The sequence below is a fragment of the Lithobates pipiens genome, unplaced genomic scaffold, assembly GCF_037356315.1.
Source record: "Lithobates pipiens isolate NorthernLeopardFrog02 unplaced genomic scaffold, aLitPip1_a1.2 Scaffold_16, whole genome shotgun sequence".
Taxonomy (NCBI): Eukaryota; Metazoa; Chordata; class Amphibia; order Anura; family Ranidae; genus Lithobates; species Lithobates pipiens.
Window position 1 is genome coordinate 191,857,850 of NW_027507748.1, and position 15,969 is coordinate 191,873,818.

A 15,969-nucleotide genomic window follows, 5' to 3' on the forward strand; every position below is an offset into this window, starting at 1 on the left:
AAAAAATGCATAGGTGTGAACCAGGCCTTAAGCAAGGTTAAAAGGCAGTTGTAGAAAATATCACTGGTGTAAAAGTGTAAAAATCAAGGTGCCGAGAGCTGCGCTTTCAAGCTGAACACCAGACAGATTAGAAAATAATAATAATAATCAATACATGCAATTATATATTTGCAGTGTTAAAAAACAAATCAAATGCATTTTATACACAACTCGTATAAGTTCCTGAATTTAACATGGTTTCATCCTCTTGAAATATTAGCAAAGCAACATTTACACTGAGAAGGCCTGCACTGAGGCCAATTAGGTGCTCCTCATTCACATCTGTTAACAATGCTTACAGGAAGGGGAGAGAAAAAAAAAGAGATGGCCTTATTGGTCATTAGGATGTATGTACTGTCTAGCAGGGCTGAAAAATGTTCTCAGGACTACACAGAAAGAGATACAAAATCTTTAGTAGTCTCATGTGTTTATCTTACAAGGAGGTGTGTTTAGCAGTTTGCTTGGAGTTCAACTATAAGTATTTTTAATTCAAGGGGTATATTTAGAAGCCTGCAAAATCAGTAGCGATATGTTACATTCCGAATCTCCTGAAACTTGCAGCATCCTAGTTCTCATCTTGTACACCAAAGATGGCGCAAGTAGGATTTCATTTGTTGCATCAAACCTAAAACATGCTGGTGTGAACAGGCCCTTAAAGCTCTCTGGGATAAGCCCACACTGGGGAAAAGCTGGAACATAGTGATTATTGCTAGCGGCTATAACAGTTGTTAGAGATAATTACATGTATAATCCGGAAAGGCTGGTTGTATCCAAGTCGATTGATCGATCAATCTGGGTGCATTTAGTCTGCCCACACATGGTTTGAATCTAGGCTGGTTTCTGATGAACCGGTCAAAATTCAAACTGTCTATGGCCGACAGTTTAGAAGAGTTTTGCAAGCATTATATTGCACACTTCTTTGTTAATTGCCTCCATATTGTCTAAATACAAGAGGCATATGATTGAATCTTGGTGTGCTTTGTGCATTTCTTCTAGACCTGTGCCGTAACCCAGCATGTATCTTTTCCTCTGTGCAGGTTTTTCCTGTAATGCAGACCACTGCTGCTCTCTTTCCTTTTGCAGGGCGAGTGGTCTTTTATCTGTCCCCTCCTGTAGTTGCCTGCAGGCAGCCTGTAGAGGTTGGACTAGCCGTGTCCCTCCCAGACCTCTGCTCTCTACACAAGCTATGTAAGACACAATGATGATACACTTTAGTACCAGGTAATACCTGGGTTTGCAGAGGCAGTTTGTGCAAACAAAGTGGATTTATATCCTTTTTAGCTGTTGAGGAATATTTGAAATTAACGTTTTTGTGCCCAGCATTTAGCTTTAATGTATAAAGGAAACCAAGCACAAAATCTCATATCAGCTTTAACATGGTAATGTAATTTTAAATTTTTCAAACTTGCAGAGCTATTAAAAAATTTTTATCCTGCCAAGAGGATCCTTCTTCACGCACTTTTGGTTATAGGGTGACATACTCTGTATTTCAGCTATGATACTGTGTTGTCACCCTGTCACATGGCTTCCTAAGGGGACCACAAGTGGCCATTGTTGGCACTATCAGAAAACCTGCTATGGAGCCAATGCTGGAGTGCTTCCATACAGACAGGAATAAACGGTGAAATAGGCATTGACATGCAAGAAAGGATGAAAAAAATATGAGAACAAGTATGTGTATTTCTAAAATAGACCAATGGTTTATGATACAGTACTTTGGCAACCTAAATGTCATTCAGTTAGGGTATACATCTAATCTAAGGCCCTATAATACAGAAGGCTTGGTAACAGTTGTACTTGCTTAAAACAAGTAAAAGCAGAAATAGGGGTAACAATTAAATAAGTACATTTAGGAAACAATAAAATCCATATTTTGCAGGTGCCTATCAAAATGACGGACAAACTTTTATAAGTAAAAAAACTGAAGTCCCGCATTATTATGTGAAACAAGAAAGTTGGAGTTGGGCTTTAAATCATACCCAAGACTGATTTCTACTTCAAGTGAAATACCATATGTGAAATACCAGCTTTCATATGAAGAAATCATATTACAACTACAATTTCCACCCAACCTATAAAAATTATATATACTACCATATATAACTTTCAGCCAAGCTATTAGATTACACCTGTGCACCTTAATGCTTGACACGTATAACTAGGCTGTAACAGCTTGCACAACGTTCTGAAAAGGATATAAAAATATGAACTTCTAAAGATTACGTGGGTGGGTTTTCCTGAATAAGCCACGATGTGTGCCAGATACAAATTGTTGCCATTTAAAATTGGAGCAAATTTTGAAAAATCTTCCCGTTTTATCTTCTTTAACTTAACACCATCCCTTTGGCTGCTTTGTTTTGCTAATCGGTTTCCAGGATTTATACAATGTTCTCTTTGGCATAGAGCACATGAAACCTGAAACTTGTGACTTTTAATTTTACATTAAGATGCAGACCTCAGAAATACTCCGAAGCACATTTGTTAAACTGATTTGCAGCGAATCAAGGATTTTAACGATGCACTGTCAAACAAATTTTATATTATTTACTATTATATTGGGATTATTATTTTTATATTCTAGGATGAGATCACAAACTATTTCCCAGTAACAAGATAGACAGATGTCGGTATGGTATCTGCATAGATTTATGTTTTTGCCTGGCTGAACTCTTTTTACCAAGTGGAACTTGCCTAGGGCAGTCTGGTTAGCAGAGACAGCCTCTAGCCTTAAGATGAACCAATTGCAGAAACCTTTTCCTTATTTAATTTTTCCCTTCTCACCACCTCTGGATGTTTGTGGCTAAATTAGGCAAGAGGACTGCAGGGGGCAGGGGCTCAGGGGCTAATGAAGGGAGTCCAAAGGCTCTGTAATGCTCAGGAAACATGAAACCTTCTCGTCTTTCTCATGCTTAGTGGTCTGTAGAGTTGAAATGTAGCTCTGGAGCCCATGGTGCCGCCAACAGCTTATTCTAGCAGCAGCTTCTACTAAACTAGTCACATAATGCAATGGTTGGAGCTTGTGCAAAAAGTGATAGCATTCGAGTGTAACTGTACTGATATTAAAATATGACCTTTATGACTGTTACTGCATAAGCATAAATCTTCTGACAGATGCAAATGTCTGTGTTTACAGGTTGCATTTATTTCTGGCGTACATGCAAATTATTAATATGCACATCACAGCAAAGTGAGAAAATTATGCTGATAGGACATAAAAACAAGGCTAAGCAACTCAACTATGCATGAAAACATAGAAACTGGGGGTGCACAAAAATGTCAGCAGGTGCTTTGGACTGATGAGTCAAAATTTGAAATATTTGGCTGTAGCAAAAGGCAGTTTGTTTGCGAAGGGCTGGAGAGTGGTACAATAATGAGTGCCTGCAGGCAACAATGAAGCATGGTGGAGGTTCCTTGCACATTTGTTGCTGCATTTCTGCAAATGGAATTGGACATTTGGTCAAGATCAATAGTGTCCTCAATGCTGGGAAATACAGGCAGATACTTATCCATCATGCCATTACATCAGGAAGACGTGTGACTGGCCCCAAATGTGTTCTGCAGCAAGGCAACGACCCTCAAACATACAGCCAATGTCATCAGGAACTATCTTCAGTGTAAAGAAGAACAAGTCCTGGAAGTGATGGTCTGGCCCCCACAGAACTCTGATCTCAACATCATCACTTCGGTCTGGGTTTACATGAAGAGACAGAAGGATTTGAGGCAGCCTACATCCACAGAAGAACTGTGGCTAGTTATCCAAGATATTTGCAACAACCTACCAGCTGAGTTCCTTCAAAAACTGTGTGCAAGTGTACCTAGAAGAATTGATGGTGTTTTGAATGCAAAAAGTGGTCACACCATATAATGATTTGATTTGGATTTCTCTGCTTAATTACTTTCCATGTTGTTAAAGTGGAGTTCCACCCAAAATTGGAGCTCTTGCTTATATGCTTCCTCCCCCAACTTTGGCACCTTTTAGGGGTGGGGAACGGGGGACCTGTTTTGGACAGGTTCCCTTCCCCACTTCCGTTGACGGGCCGTGGCCTGATCTCCCTGAACTTCGGCCCCCTGCTCCTTACCCCACTGCCAGGCCAATTAGAAAGTCTTCACTGCCTGGTTCCCCTATCAGGAATGGTGAAGGCAGCACCCAGGAGCGATCTGAAGATCAGCTGGGGTGCGGACATCGCGGGCTCCCTGGACAGCTAAGTGTCCTAATATTAAAAGTCAGCAGCAACAGTATTTGTAGCCACTGACTTTCAATTTTTTTCACCCAGGCTGGACCTGTTCTTTATTTCATAAAAATAAACTACAAACAATTCTACTTCTGAAAGCATTCTTAATTTGCAGCATTTTTTCACACCTTTTCATAGTACTGTACGTGTTTAGAGGAGTTTACAGGCTGGGGTGTTTAGAGGCAGGAGATGCTGCGTTTTGGCAGAAAAAAACAATTGATGCGTGGAAACAGGTCTTAACGCTAGGTACATTAACACTTGAGAATTAATTAATTTCAGTGGCCAGAATGAATTTATAATTTGCCCAATGAAATTAATGAACGCCCAAGTGCTTGACTTGCCTAAGCACGTTTACAAGCGGCAAGCATATTTTTTTTTCTGCCAAAATGCTACTGCCAGGAGGAAAGGCATCAAGGAGAGATGGCAAAATGTCAGTGTACATCAGGCCTAAAATTAACAGTTCTGCCAACCCAGTCTGTCTTATCCTGCTCCTAACAATGAGATTTCACCTCACTTCTAGTCCCGCTGACAACCTGTGACAGCAAGAAAAGAAGAGGAGCACATAGTCACAACACGCAAAGAAGAGGCAGTAATATTAAATCTGACAGACGTTCTAAGCTTTCTCTCTTTTTAATTACAAATGCTGCGATCTGTGTCTACAAAGAGATTTTCAATCCTGCACCAACAGGAAGTGAGAGAAAATCTCCCCAATGGGGGTACAGACTGCAGTAAAAGCCTGACACAAGCTCTATGTAGAGGTGAACCAAATGGAAATTTTTGTACAGAATCCAACAATTCAGGATGCACTTGGTCAAAACCTAAAGTTTAAAAAAAAAAAATTTTGTTATATATAATTGTATTAAATTTGACTTTTTAATTAATATCATGAATTGAAAAAAATATGAATTTATTGTTGGCCGATATCAGCACCTTTAACGCAAGTGTTAAAAATCTGGCTTGCTGCATTTTTGGTCAGTTAAAAAAACGCACCAAAAATGCACCTTCCCCTTGAAATGCATTGAAAACGCAGCAAAAACACATCAGTAACACACCTGTTACATTTTTGATTTGGTTTTTGAGTCACATGACCTATGAAAAACACACCAGGAGCACAGTAAAATCGTGGCAAAATCACGTACATTTTCGGCGACATTATCGGAGGAGGAGCAAAAGAGAGAAATGAGACAAGAGTAGCTACTTTTCTGATCACTTACTGTTTGTCTTTAGTTTTCCAGGGTCGCTGTTCCGACTGCCAGCCTGATTGATGGCCTTGACAATGAAGATATACTTGGTGCCGCTTTGCAGGCCATGTACTGTATAGTGGTTCTGTTTGATATTTGGAACAATCATCCAGCTGTCGGCAGAGTTACACAAACCTGAAGATATAATTATATACATTGGTCAATTTTCAAAACATCACAGTCAAATTAAGCACTGTAATCTGAAGACATATGAGCCAAAAAAGCAAAATCTGAGTGTTTATATAGCGTGTTTGAATGGATTAGTAAACATTAGATCATACACAACATTAATCTACAAGTCACCTAACTAACTTCAATCTTTTTGCTGCTGGAGCCATTTTTTTTTTTTTTTAAGTCTGAAGATTACTTAAAACCCTTAAGCTTAGGTTCACATTGGAGCGATTTGGCATGTCAAATCAGATGTCAAATAGGTGGCAATGGCATCCGAATCGGTGCGACGCCACATTTGCTGCGTCACACCGATCCCCAAAAGTAGTTTTTGTACTACTTTTGGCAACTTCTGTGCAGAAACCCACACGGATGTCTCTGAAATCGCCCCCGAAGTCAGGATAGACATGCAGGAATGAAATTGTGCGAATTCAGCTAAACTCGCACAATTTCATTCCCGCTGTCTGTGTGAACCTGGGCTAAAACATGTTTTTCTGAAGACAGAGACCCTGTAGAATAAAAAATGGCAGTTTCAATTTTTATTTCACATAATACTTGCACCACTGTTTATCAAATCTGTCTTTGCAGTGAAATAAATATACTTACCGTATTTTTCGGACGATAAGGCGCACCGGATTATAAGGCGCACTAGCAATGACCGGCTGATATAATGGATATTTCCATATATAAGGCGCATCGGACTATAAGGCGCACTGGATTATAAGGCGCACTAGCAACGACCGGCTGATATAATGGATATTTCCATATATAAGGCGCATCGGACTATAAGGCGCACTGGATTATAAGGCGCATTTAATGAAACACAACTCGGATGCGGTACTGTAAGTCAAATTTTATTCAACTCTTTAGCAATAACCATAAAATGGTCTATAACAATAACTCTTAACACTGTTCAATTAAATACAAAACCAGACACTCACTTTTTCACTTTATTCTTCAATAACTCTTAACACTGTTCAGTTACCGGTGAATACCGTACAAAACCAGACACTCACTTTTTCACTTTATTCTTCTCCCGCAAATCCATCAAATTCTTCATCTTCAGTGTCTGAGTTTAACAATTGGGCGATTTCGGCATCAAGCACGCCCGTATCCCTCTCATCATTCTCATCAGTTTCCGAGTCAGTCTCGTTGCTGTCATCGGTACCGGTACTTAGCTGTTCAGTGATAATTCTGGACTTCTTGAAAGCTCGGATTACACTGGTGACTGATACCTTCGCCCAGGCATCCACGATCCACTGGCAGATAGTGGCGTAACTCGCCCGGCGTTGCCTCCCTGTGTTGGTGAATGTGTGTTCGCCTTCTGTCATCCAATGCTCCCACGCAGCTCGCAATTTAACTTTAAATGACCTGTTGACACCTATATCTAGTGGCTGCAGTTCTTTGGTTAATCCACCCGGAATGATGGCAAGCACCGAATTAGTTTTCTTCACTTGGGCTTTGACAGTATCTGTCAGATGGGCGCGCATGGAGTCACAGACCAATAGGGATGGAGATTCGTGGAAAAAGCCACCCGGTCTCTTGACGTAAACCTCTCTCAGCCACTCACTCATCTTCTCCTCGTCCATCCAGCCCTTCGGGTTAGCCTTGATGATGATGCCAACCGGAAACTTTTCTTTTGGCAGAGTCTTCCTCTTGAAAATTACCATGGGTGGTAGTTTCTGGCCATTAGCCTGGCAACCGAGAACTACAGTGAAGGATGACTTCTCGTTTCCTGTAGTGCGTATAGATACCGTACTGGTCCCTGTTCTCTCGACAGTACGGTTTACAGGGATATCAAAGGTAAGGGGGACCTCGTCCATGTTGGTGATGTGCTCTGGTCGGATTTTCTGTTCATTGATCTTGTTCTTGCAGTAGGTATGGAAAATGGCCAGCTTTTCTTCGTAATCCTTTGGCAGTTGCTGTGACATAGTGGTTCTTGTGCGGATAGAGAGATTCCGCCTTTTCATGAAACGGAAGCACCAAGAGGGACCTCCTCGAAAGTCGTTGATCTCCATGTCGCGTGCGATCGCTGTTGCTTTGAGTCGAATAGAGACAGTAGAGACACTTCTACCTGCGGTTCTCTGTTCAATAACCCACTGTTCAATTTTGTCCTCCAACTGTGGCCATCTTGCTTTGTTTCCTCGGAAACTCAGTTTGGTCTTCTTTACCTGGCGCAGGGCATCTTCTTGCTTCCTCCACTTCCGTACCATTGATTCATTAATGTTGAATTCTCTCGCAGCTACTCTATTTCCATGCTCTACTGCATGACTGATAGCCTTCAGTTTGAAATCCGCATCATAAGCATGTCTCTTAACAGGAGCCATTTTTGGGGCAGCGGGTATACCATAGAAAATGAACGAATGAATGCGCACACCTCCTGACTAAGATGGCCGTAATGCCCACGAAGCTGCACTGCTTGGATTGGGCATTACGGCCATCTTAGTCAGGAGGTGTGCGCATTCATTCGTTCATTTTCTACGGTATACCCGCTGCCCCAAAAATGGCTCCTGTTAAGAGACATGCTTACGAAGCGGATTTCAAACTCATCGCTATCAGTCACGCAGTAGAACAACCTGAGAGAGGTTTACGGTACGTCGGTTTACGGTAAGAGACCGGGTGGCTTTTTCCACGAATCTCCATCCCTATTGATCTGTGACTCCATGCGCGCCCATCTGACAGATACTGTTAAAGCCCAAGTGAAGAAAACGAATTCGGTGCTTGCCATCATTCCGGGTGCATTAACCAAAGAACTCCAGCGATGTCAACAGGTCATATATAAGGCGCACCGGATTATAAGGCGCACGGTCGATTTTGTGAGAAAATTTAGGCTTTTACGTGCGCCTTATAGTCCGAAAAATACGGTAGTTATTTTAAGGCATACAAACAAAATAAAGTACACACATTTTTGATAAGCTATAAAAAGATGAGGTTGTGTTGGATAATTAGATACCAAATATTTCAATAGGGGATGCTTTTAAAGCTTTTACAGCTAATAATGTTATTGGTAACAGTAAATGATGACCCTCAAATTATTTTCCCACACCAGCATGCATGGTGATACCTAATATGTGTCACAATCATTGATTTTGTATAAATGAGCATCCAATGCATGTGTTTGTGTTCATATGTGTGTATATAGGGGCAGGGTTTTTCAATTTTCTTATATCATTTAATTAAACTTTTTTTTTTTTACCTCTTTATAAATTTATCTGATACGCACCTATGTGAGAGCATGGTAACAAGGTCCCTTCAAAGAAACTTTGGGGGTCTATTAGACCCCTAATATAATCACTGCACTCTATTAAGGCTGATAAAGAAGCTTCTTCCCTGTCTAGAGAGGCCGGAGATACACAGATCTGACAGTTGATTTTTCACAGGGGTGATCCGTGAATGGTTCTTCACTGATCTCCTGCTGCTCTCTATCCTGACACCTGGCATGGAGGTCCTGGACAGATGAGACTGGGACACTTGACAGATATTTTTTTTATATTGTACAGACTGTATATTGAATATCTTTTATTTTGCCCAGACATATACTTTAATATCTACATATTTTTAAATATTTATTTTTCATTCTTATTATTACTCTAATATCAGTAATAAATAAAATATAACGTTAAATTACCATTGGTTCTATAACATATACAGTCACTAGCTGCATCACACAACTTAAATAACCTTATAAATACACCTTTTGGGGTCTATTCATAAAGCATGTCACTTTCACCAAACATTCTGGGGGAAATTTACTAGACTGGAGAGTGCAAAATCTGATGCAGCTCTATATAAAACCGAGCCTAGAAATCGGCTTCCAGGTTTTATTGTCGAAGCTTAATTAAACAAGATGATGTAAGAAGCTGACTGGCTGCCATGCACAAACGCACCAGATTCTGAGCGCTCCAGTTTTAGTAAATCTCCCCCTCTCTGTTGGTGACTCAATTACCTGCATTTAACGGCTTAAGCCCCGGAAGGTTCTACCAACTTAATGACCAGGCCATTTTTTGCGATATTGCACTGTATTATTTTAACAGACAATTTTGCGGTCGATCAGCGGTTTTTAGAGGGACTGCGACATCATGGCCGACAAATCGGACACCTGACACTTTTTTGGGAACCAGTGACACTAATACAGTGATCAGTGTCAAAAATATGCATGTTACTGTACTGGCACTGTTACTGTACTAATGACACTGGCAGGGAAAGGGTTAACACCAGGGGCGATCAAAGGGTTAAGTGTGTCCCTAGGGGGGTGCTTATTGTGTGGGGATTGCTCTGACTGGGAGAACACAGAGATCCGTGTTCCAGCTTAGCAGGAACACAAGATCTCTACGTTCTATCCTGTCAGACTGGCGACCTGCCTTGTTTACATAGACAGATCACCATTCAGCCTCTCTGGGGAACGATCGCAGGTGGCCGGCGGACATCACGTCCACCAGACCCGCTGATGGGCTCCCCCTCTGTCCAATCAGCGTGCCCCCAGAGGTTACTGCACAAAGCAATGTACAGGTACATCGCTTCACGCAGCCAGGCTGCCTTGCCACAGTAAATGTGTGGAAGGCAGTCCCAAAGTGGTTAAAACACAAAGACCTATACGATTCAACTGTTTGCTAAAAATATAAATCACTACTTTATAAATATGCCTCGCGTCCTGTGATAGCACATATTATTTGATAAACAAATTAACCTGATTATCAAATAAAATATAAAATAGGCCTGAGTCAATCAATGGTTTAATTTTGTGTCATTAACTCTCCAAGACCTTTTGGGGTAGCTAAAACAGGAAAGTGTGAATGTTTTATGACCGTGACCATCTGGTAGCATTTGACAAGGGTTAGTCTGTACCTTGCTTCTTGTGACATCCCATATTTGACAACCTGTTCAAATTAGTTATGCTGTCAAAGGGTTCTAATGTCTTTAAATACTGCTGACCAATCAAGTATTTGCTTTCTACAGTGCAAAAGCACACTCGTCACAAAACATCCACTGAACATTCTCATTCTGGAGAATGTCCATGCCCATATGTGATAATAAACCTGACCATAAATGGTCTTGACTGAATTCCACATCACTTTATATATAGATAATCATGATACGTAAGTATTTAACCCCTTTGCGTCCAACATTTGAAAAATTAGAATCCCTTAGTAGCTATACCAATGATACGTTTATAAACATGATCAATCAACCCTCCCAAATGTAACACAGGCATTTTTATTTTCTTTTTACCAGCATCTTCTAAAAAAGAAGCAGGACAGCTAGATCACATGACCTTATTTTAGAAGACAATGGTATCATATTTTCACAAATTATAGTTATTAAGGATTTTGCACTTGATGTTTTTATTGATTATGTTTCTGCTTTACACTCTGCACAGTATGCTTCTGTAAATTAGAAATAGACACACTTTTCAGACTTTTTGTCTTCATGCTATTTGACAAAAGTACTGTAAATATTTCATGGAACAGAGATAGCTAAGTACATAACAGGATCTGAGGTTAAACATATTCCACTTGAGCCAGGGCCATATCTAAGTAACCTTTCAAAATGAAAGGTTCAGTTATGAATTTGTTGACCTTGTAGATAAAGCAGAAAAAGTATCCAAAACCAAAGAACGTCCTTCAGACAAAGATTTGCATACAGTGCCTAAACATCCCCAAAGTTATTTGATAAAGTCTAGAACTGTTATTTGGAAATTCCCGTTGTGCACAGACATTGAGTCTTTGAAAGAGTCCATATAAAAAACAAAAAACAGGATACGATCAGAACATAAAATGTGTTACTGGTGTTGTAGCTGCAAAAAAAAGAATTGCATAATAATTAAACCAACAGTTTGTCCTTATAGACATATCATATGCATGAAGATAAATTATATACTTTTTCTAACTGAAACATATTCAAAGTTTCAATAAGCATCAAGTAGTGCAAAAAAATGTAAGATTCAAATCCTATGTTTCTGGTTCTCTAAGGAGCCCTTTGCTACCTAAAAACTGAACCAGACATTGGTTTATGACTCCTCCAAAGATAAAAATTCTGGAAAACAAGCTATTTAAAATGCTGATAAAAGTTGTTATAATCAGACACCAAAACCCTACAGCTCCAACATATCCATTAATTCTAGCCAAAGAAACTAGTTCATAAGACTAATGGCGGGTACACACAGGCCGAATATCCCTTGTGCACGTTGGTCTGTCCATAAAACCAGCAGCCGACCGACTCTCAATCAGAGCTCTCAGCCAGGGCTGCCCCCTGTAAGAACACAACAGCTCAGCAGGGGAGATCACTGTACTAATGCCGGCTGGTTTGTACAGTGGCTCTGACCACACCTGCTAGTTTTTTTTTGTGCAACCAATGGCTGCACACATTGATCGAATGCTGGCTCTCCAGCATGGCCATTTGAAGCTGGACGTTGGAAGATTCAACTGTACACATGGACTGAAAATGAGATGGTTCCTGCTGAACCGGATGATTTTCGGCCTATGTGTACTGGGCTTAAGACAGATATATAGCTGGTGCAGTGGATATGGAAAGACTAAAAACGTGGAGCCTAAGAACCGTTGTAATTTTTCTACCAAAGGTGGCTTATTTATTCTTCAATGCATGAGAATACCTTCATTCTGCTTTTTCCTTCAATTGCCTTAAAGTACCACACTTGGTTCTCTGCAAGTCATTAAGAAGATTACTATCAGATTATAGTCATGCACATGCGGTTGTCCCAATGACAGAAAAAAAAAGAGGGACCAACATGTAAAACCCAAATCCTCCACTCGCCAAGAGGGAAGAACAAGTTAATTTTATTTTAATGCATACATTAAAATACAATTTATTACCTGGCCCTAGCTAAATAAATGGAATTGCATCACTCTAATCACTGTTCTTTATAAGACTTCTGGTAGCCATACATGCTTTGATAAATATTAATGGCCTTCCAATCGATATTTCCTAATAAGTTTAATTAATCTATAATTAACAACCCAGTTGATTGCTATGTCACACATGCCAGGGAAGTAGATGTCGACTGATAATTGGAAGATTATTGTAAAATTATCTATCACATCTCTTTTTCCACCATGCAAACATTGATTGATCAAAATATGATCAAATTCATGACCAAAGCATCTCGGTGCTGCCAAAGGATGCAATACAATTTTGTTCTGGTGTGTAAATTAAAGTAAATTACAATTGGTTGCTATGTATTACGTATTATGCTTTTTTCCATGTCATGTGTATGAAAGGAACCCATAAGCTTACAATGAATATTTTAGTCTCTATGTTAACACAACTTTAAAACATCTGAACCTCATGTTCCCTTTTTAACCCCCCTGGCGGTATTCCCGAGTCTGGCTCGGGGTGGAGATTTTATACCAAAAGCGGTAACCCGAGCCAGACTCGGGACCACATTGCTGAATGCAGGGAGAGGTTACTTACCCTTTCCCCTGGATCCAGCGATGTCCCCCCGCTGTACGAGCAAGCCGTGCTCCGCTCGATCTATCATGGAGCCGATCCCTGTTCCCTGCGAGCGTTACGACGCACGGGGACGGAGAACGGCGCCAAATTCAAAAAGTGAAACACACAGTGTAATGTAATCTTACAGATTACATTGCTGTATGTAATTATTTCACATCCCCTTTGTCCCTAGTGTTCTGTCCAGTGTCCTGCATGCAGTTTTATAATATAAAAACTGTTCTTTATGCCTGGAAACTGGAGATTGTCAAATAGCAACCAAAACTGTCCCTTTACATCAAAAATGGTTTTAGACCAGCTAGAAAACAGCGACAATAAATTAGAATCACTCGCAGAATTGAGCGATGACGATTTGTGGGGAGATCCGTCATCAAATACTGAAAATTAATGACAGTGACAATTCTGAAACTGAGCAAAATTTCAGTGTTTTTGATTTGATTACATTATTGAATAATTTTTATTATTGTTATATTATTATTTGGTATAATTATTTATAGTTATTTATTATATTATAATTTATGATTTCATTTTTCAAACTTTATCATACCCGGAATGTCTGCTAGACTCTGGTTTGGACAGATTTAAGTGAGTTATTCCTAAGAATTACAGGCCTACAATATAAAACGCCAAATTTTCATGCAAAATAATTGTACCACTTTGAGCACCTAAAATCTGAAATAATCGTACCGCCAGGGAGGTTAATACACAATCTTCAACCAACAATACATTTACAGGAGGCATGTAGAAACATTCTGCAGAGGTTTTTATTTTTCTAGCATTTAAAGTTTTAGTGTCTAAAATGAAAGGTACTGTGTGTTTAGCTCATCTGTTTGCAGAGGCATTCTGTTATTACAAAAAAAAAAAAAAAAAAATAATCTTTTAAAACGAATAAGAAAACCTTTAGGATAAGACAGCTATTTCCTCCTGAAAATATTGAAGCAAAAGCTGAGTACTTGCACATGTTAAATATGTAGCAATCAACTTGCGGTGCTTTTTTGCTGCTATAACCTACTTAGATGCAAATGGCCTGCATTATGAGTTTTCACTTTAGTGCTTTGCTGTTTATGAGCAGCAGAAGGCTTCGACTAAGCTCTCAGATATAATTTTTTAAAAGCACACAGGCTCAAGGATAGAAAGCTGCTTAGATTCATGGTTTGTTAACATCTGACAAGCAATTACCACAGCACCCAAATGTAAAGAATCAAATTTTCAAAGCGAATCATTGGAACTTGTTAGTAAAGGAAGCCTGTACAGAGAGCAATATGGAGGGCTGTCACTACTGACTATCATCTGAAAATGCCAGTTGCCTGCTTTTCTCTGATTTTTAGGTCCCTTTCACACTGAGGGAATTCTAATCTGCCAGTAAAACAGTAACTGCTAGTAAGACATCAGCTATGGAAAAAAATGCAAAGGAACTGAATTTATTCCTCACTGAGAAGCAGAGAATAAATCTGTTGAGTATCCAATTGCCTTAAGGGAACAAGAATCTTTTTTTTTCTGTTGAAGCAAATTGCACCTTCCTTTAGACCAACTGTGGGCTAGGGCTCTAAGGATTCAGCGTTTTTAACTGATTTTTGTGAACGTGTTTTTTCAACCCATGTAACTAAAACAAGAGGGAACTACTATAGTATAAGGGGTAGCATTAAAACAAAAATGCTACTTAATTATGCAAGTTACTAAAGGAAGTGTTGAAACAAACCAACGCAGCATCAAATATGCTAAAGCAAGGGTCTCAAACTGGTGGCCCTCCAGCTGTTGCAGAACTATAAGTCCCATCATGCCTCTGCCTGAGGGAGTCATGCTTGTAACTGTCCGCCTTGCAATGCCTCATGGGAGTTGTAGTTTTTCAACAGCTGGAGTGCCACCCGTTTGAGACCTCTGTGCTAAAGACTACCTGAATCCAAGGTATGCTTTGGAAAAATATGTTGATAATGTATCTTTACAAAGTATAACTAAATTTAAGACATAAACAACAGGATCTACCAACAGCCTAACTTTAGGTTTAGACAAGCTGCATTTATTATAGGCTGCTTCTTTTGATAAAATATGGAATACTGCAGCTGTAAAATGCAAATGAGTACAGGATGTATGGCTTCCCAACTGACAATGTGCAGCCTATACAATCTGGATGTAATAATGTAGAAAGTTATTTCCTCTGGGCTTGATACTGACATACTCTGCACACCGGATGGGACCAATCCCAAATTCATCAATGACAGCTAAAGAAAAATATCTCGGTTCCATCTGCACCATCTGATCCCATTTTGCAGGAATATATCACAATCCTGAAGCCAAGTCTGTCTGCCTCCCCGGAGATCTGGATCTAGTCCTGGATCCTGTCTGTAAGCCGTAAGAAGCAGAAAGGAAACCTGCTTAAATGATGAAATGGAAAGACTGGAAAATGGTAGGGATGGTGGATACAATACAATGTGAACAGAGGACTTGAGTATTGTTATATTATTTGTTATGCAGGCAGGATAATATTGTTTCTGGGCATATCCCTACATAGTTTTATCTATATGGTAACCAAATATATGTTTTTGCCCGGTCTCTACGGTATGTTTCTTTTTATCACTTTCCTTAAATAGGATGCTTATGCTTAATGTGCTGTCTTATTATAAACCTATCAGAGATGAAAATGGGTGTACTGGAGTAATACAGCACGGATTAGTAAAAGGTTAGGGTACATGGCTACATATTGTTTGCTCATACATTTTTGCAATCAGTAAAGCATGAGTTGAGCTGGTATGGCTGGTATGGTTCACTCAACCACACTAAAGAAACACACAAACATAGGCACAAGTCAATAGGACCCCCTTATTTTA

At 39.7% G+C, this 15,969-nt stretch overlaps 1 protein-coding gene across 4 annotated transcripts in view; it reads right to left on the reverse strand.

Moving 5' to 3' along the window:
* The window catches only part of MID1 (midline 1), a 631,257-nt gene that overhangs the window by 32,706 nt on the left and 582,582 nt on the right, over positions 1 to 15,969 (reverse strand). For all 4 annotated transcript variants that reach the window (XM_077480854.1, XM_077480853.1, XM_077480851.1 and 1 more), the window contains exon 8: positions 5,486 to 5,647. In XM_077480854.1, coding sequence (XP_077336980.1) covers positions 5,486 to 5,647 — 162 coding nt within the window. The remainder of the gene's footprint in view (positions 1 to 5,485; positions 5,648 to 15,969) is intronic.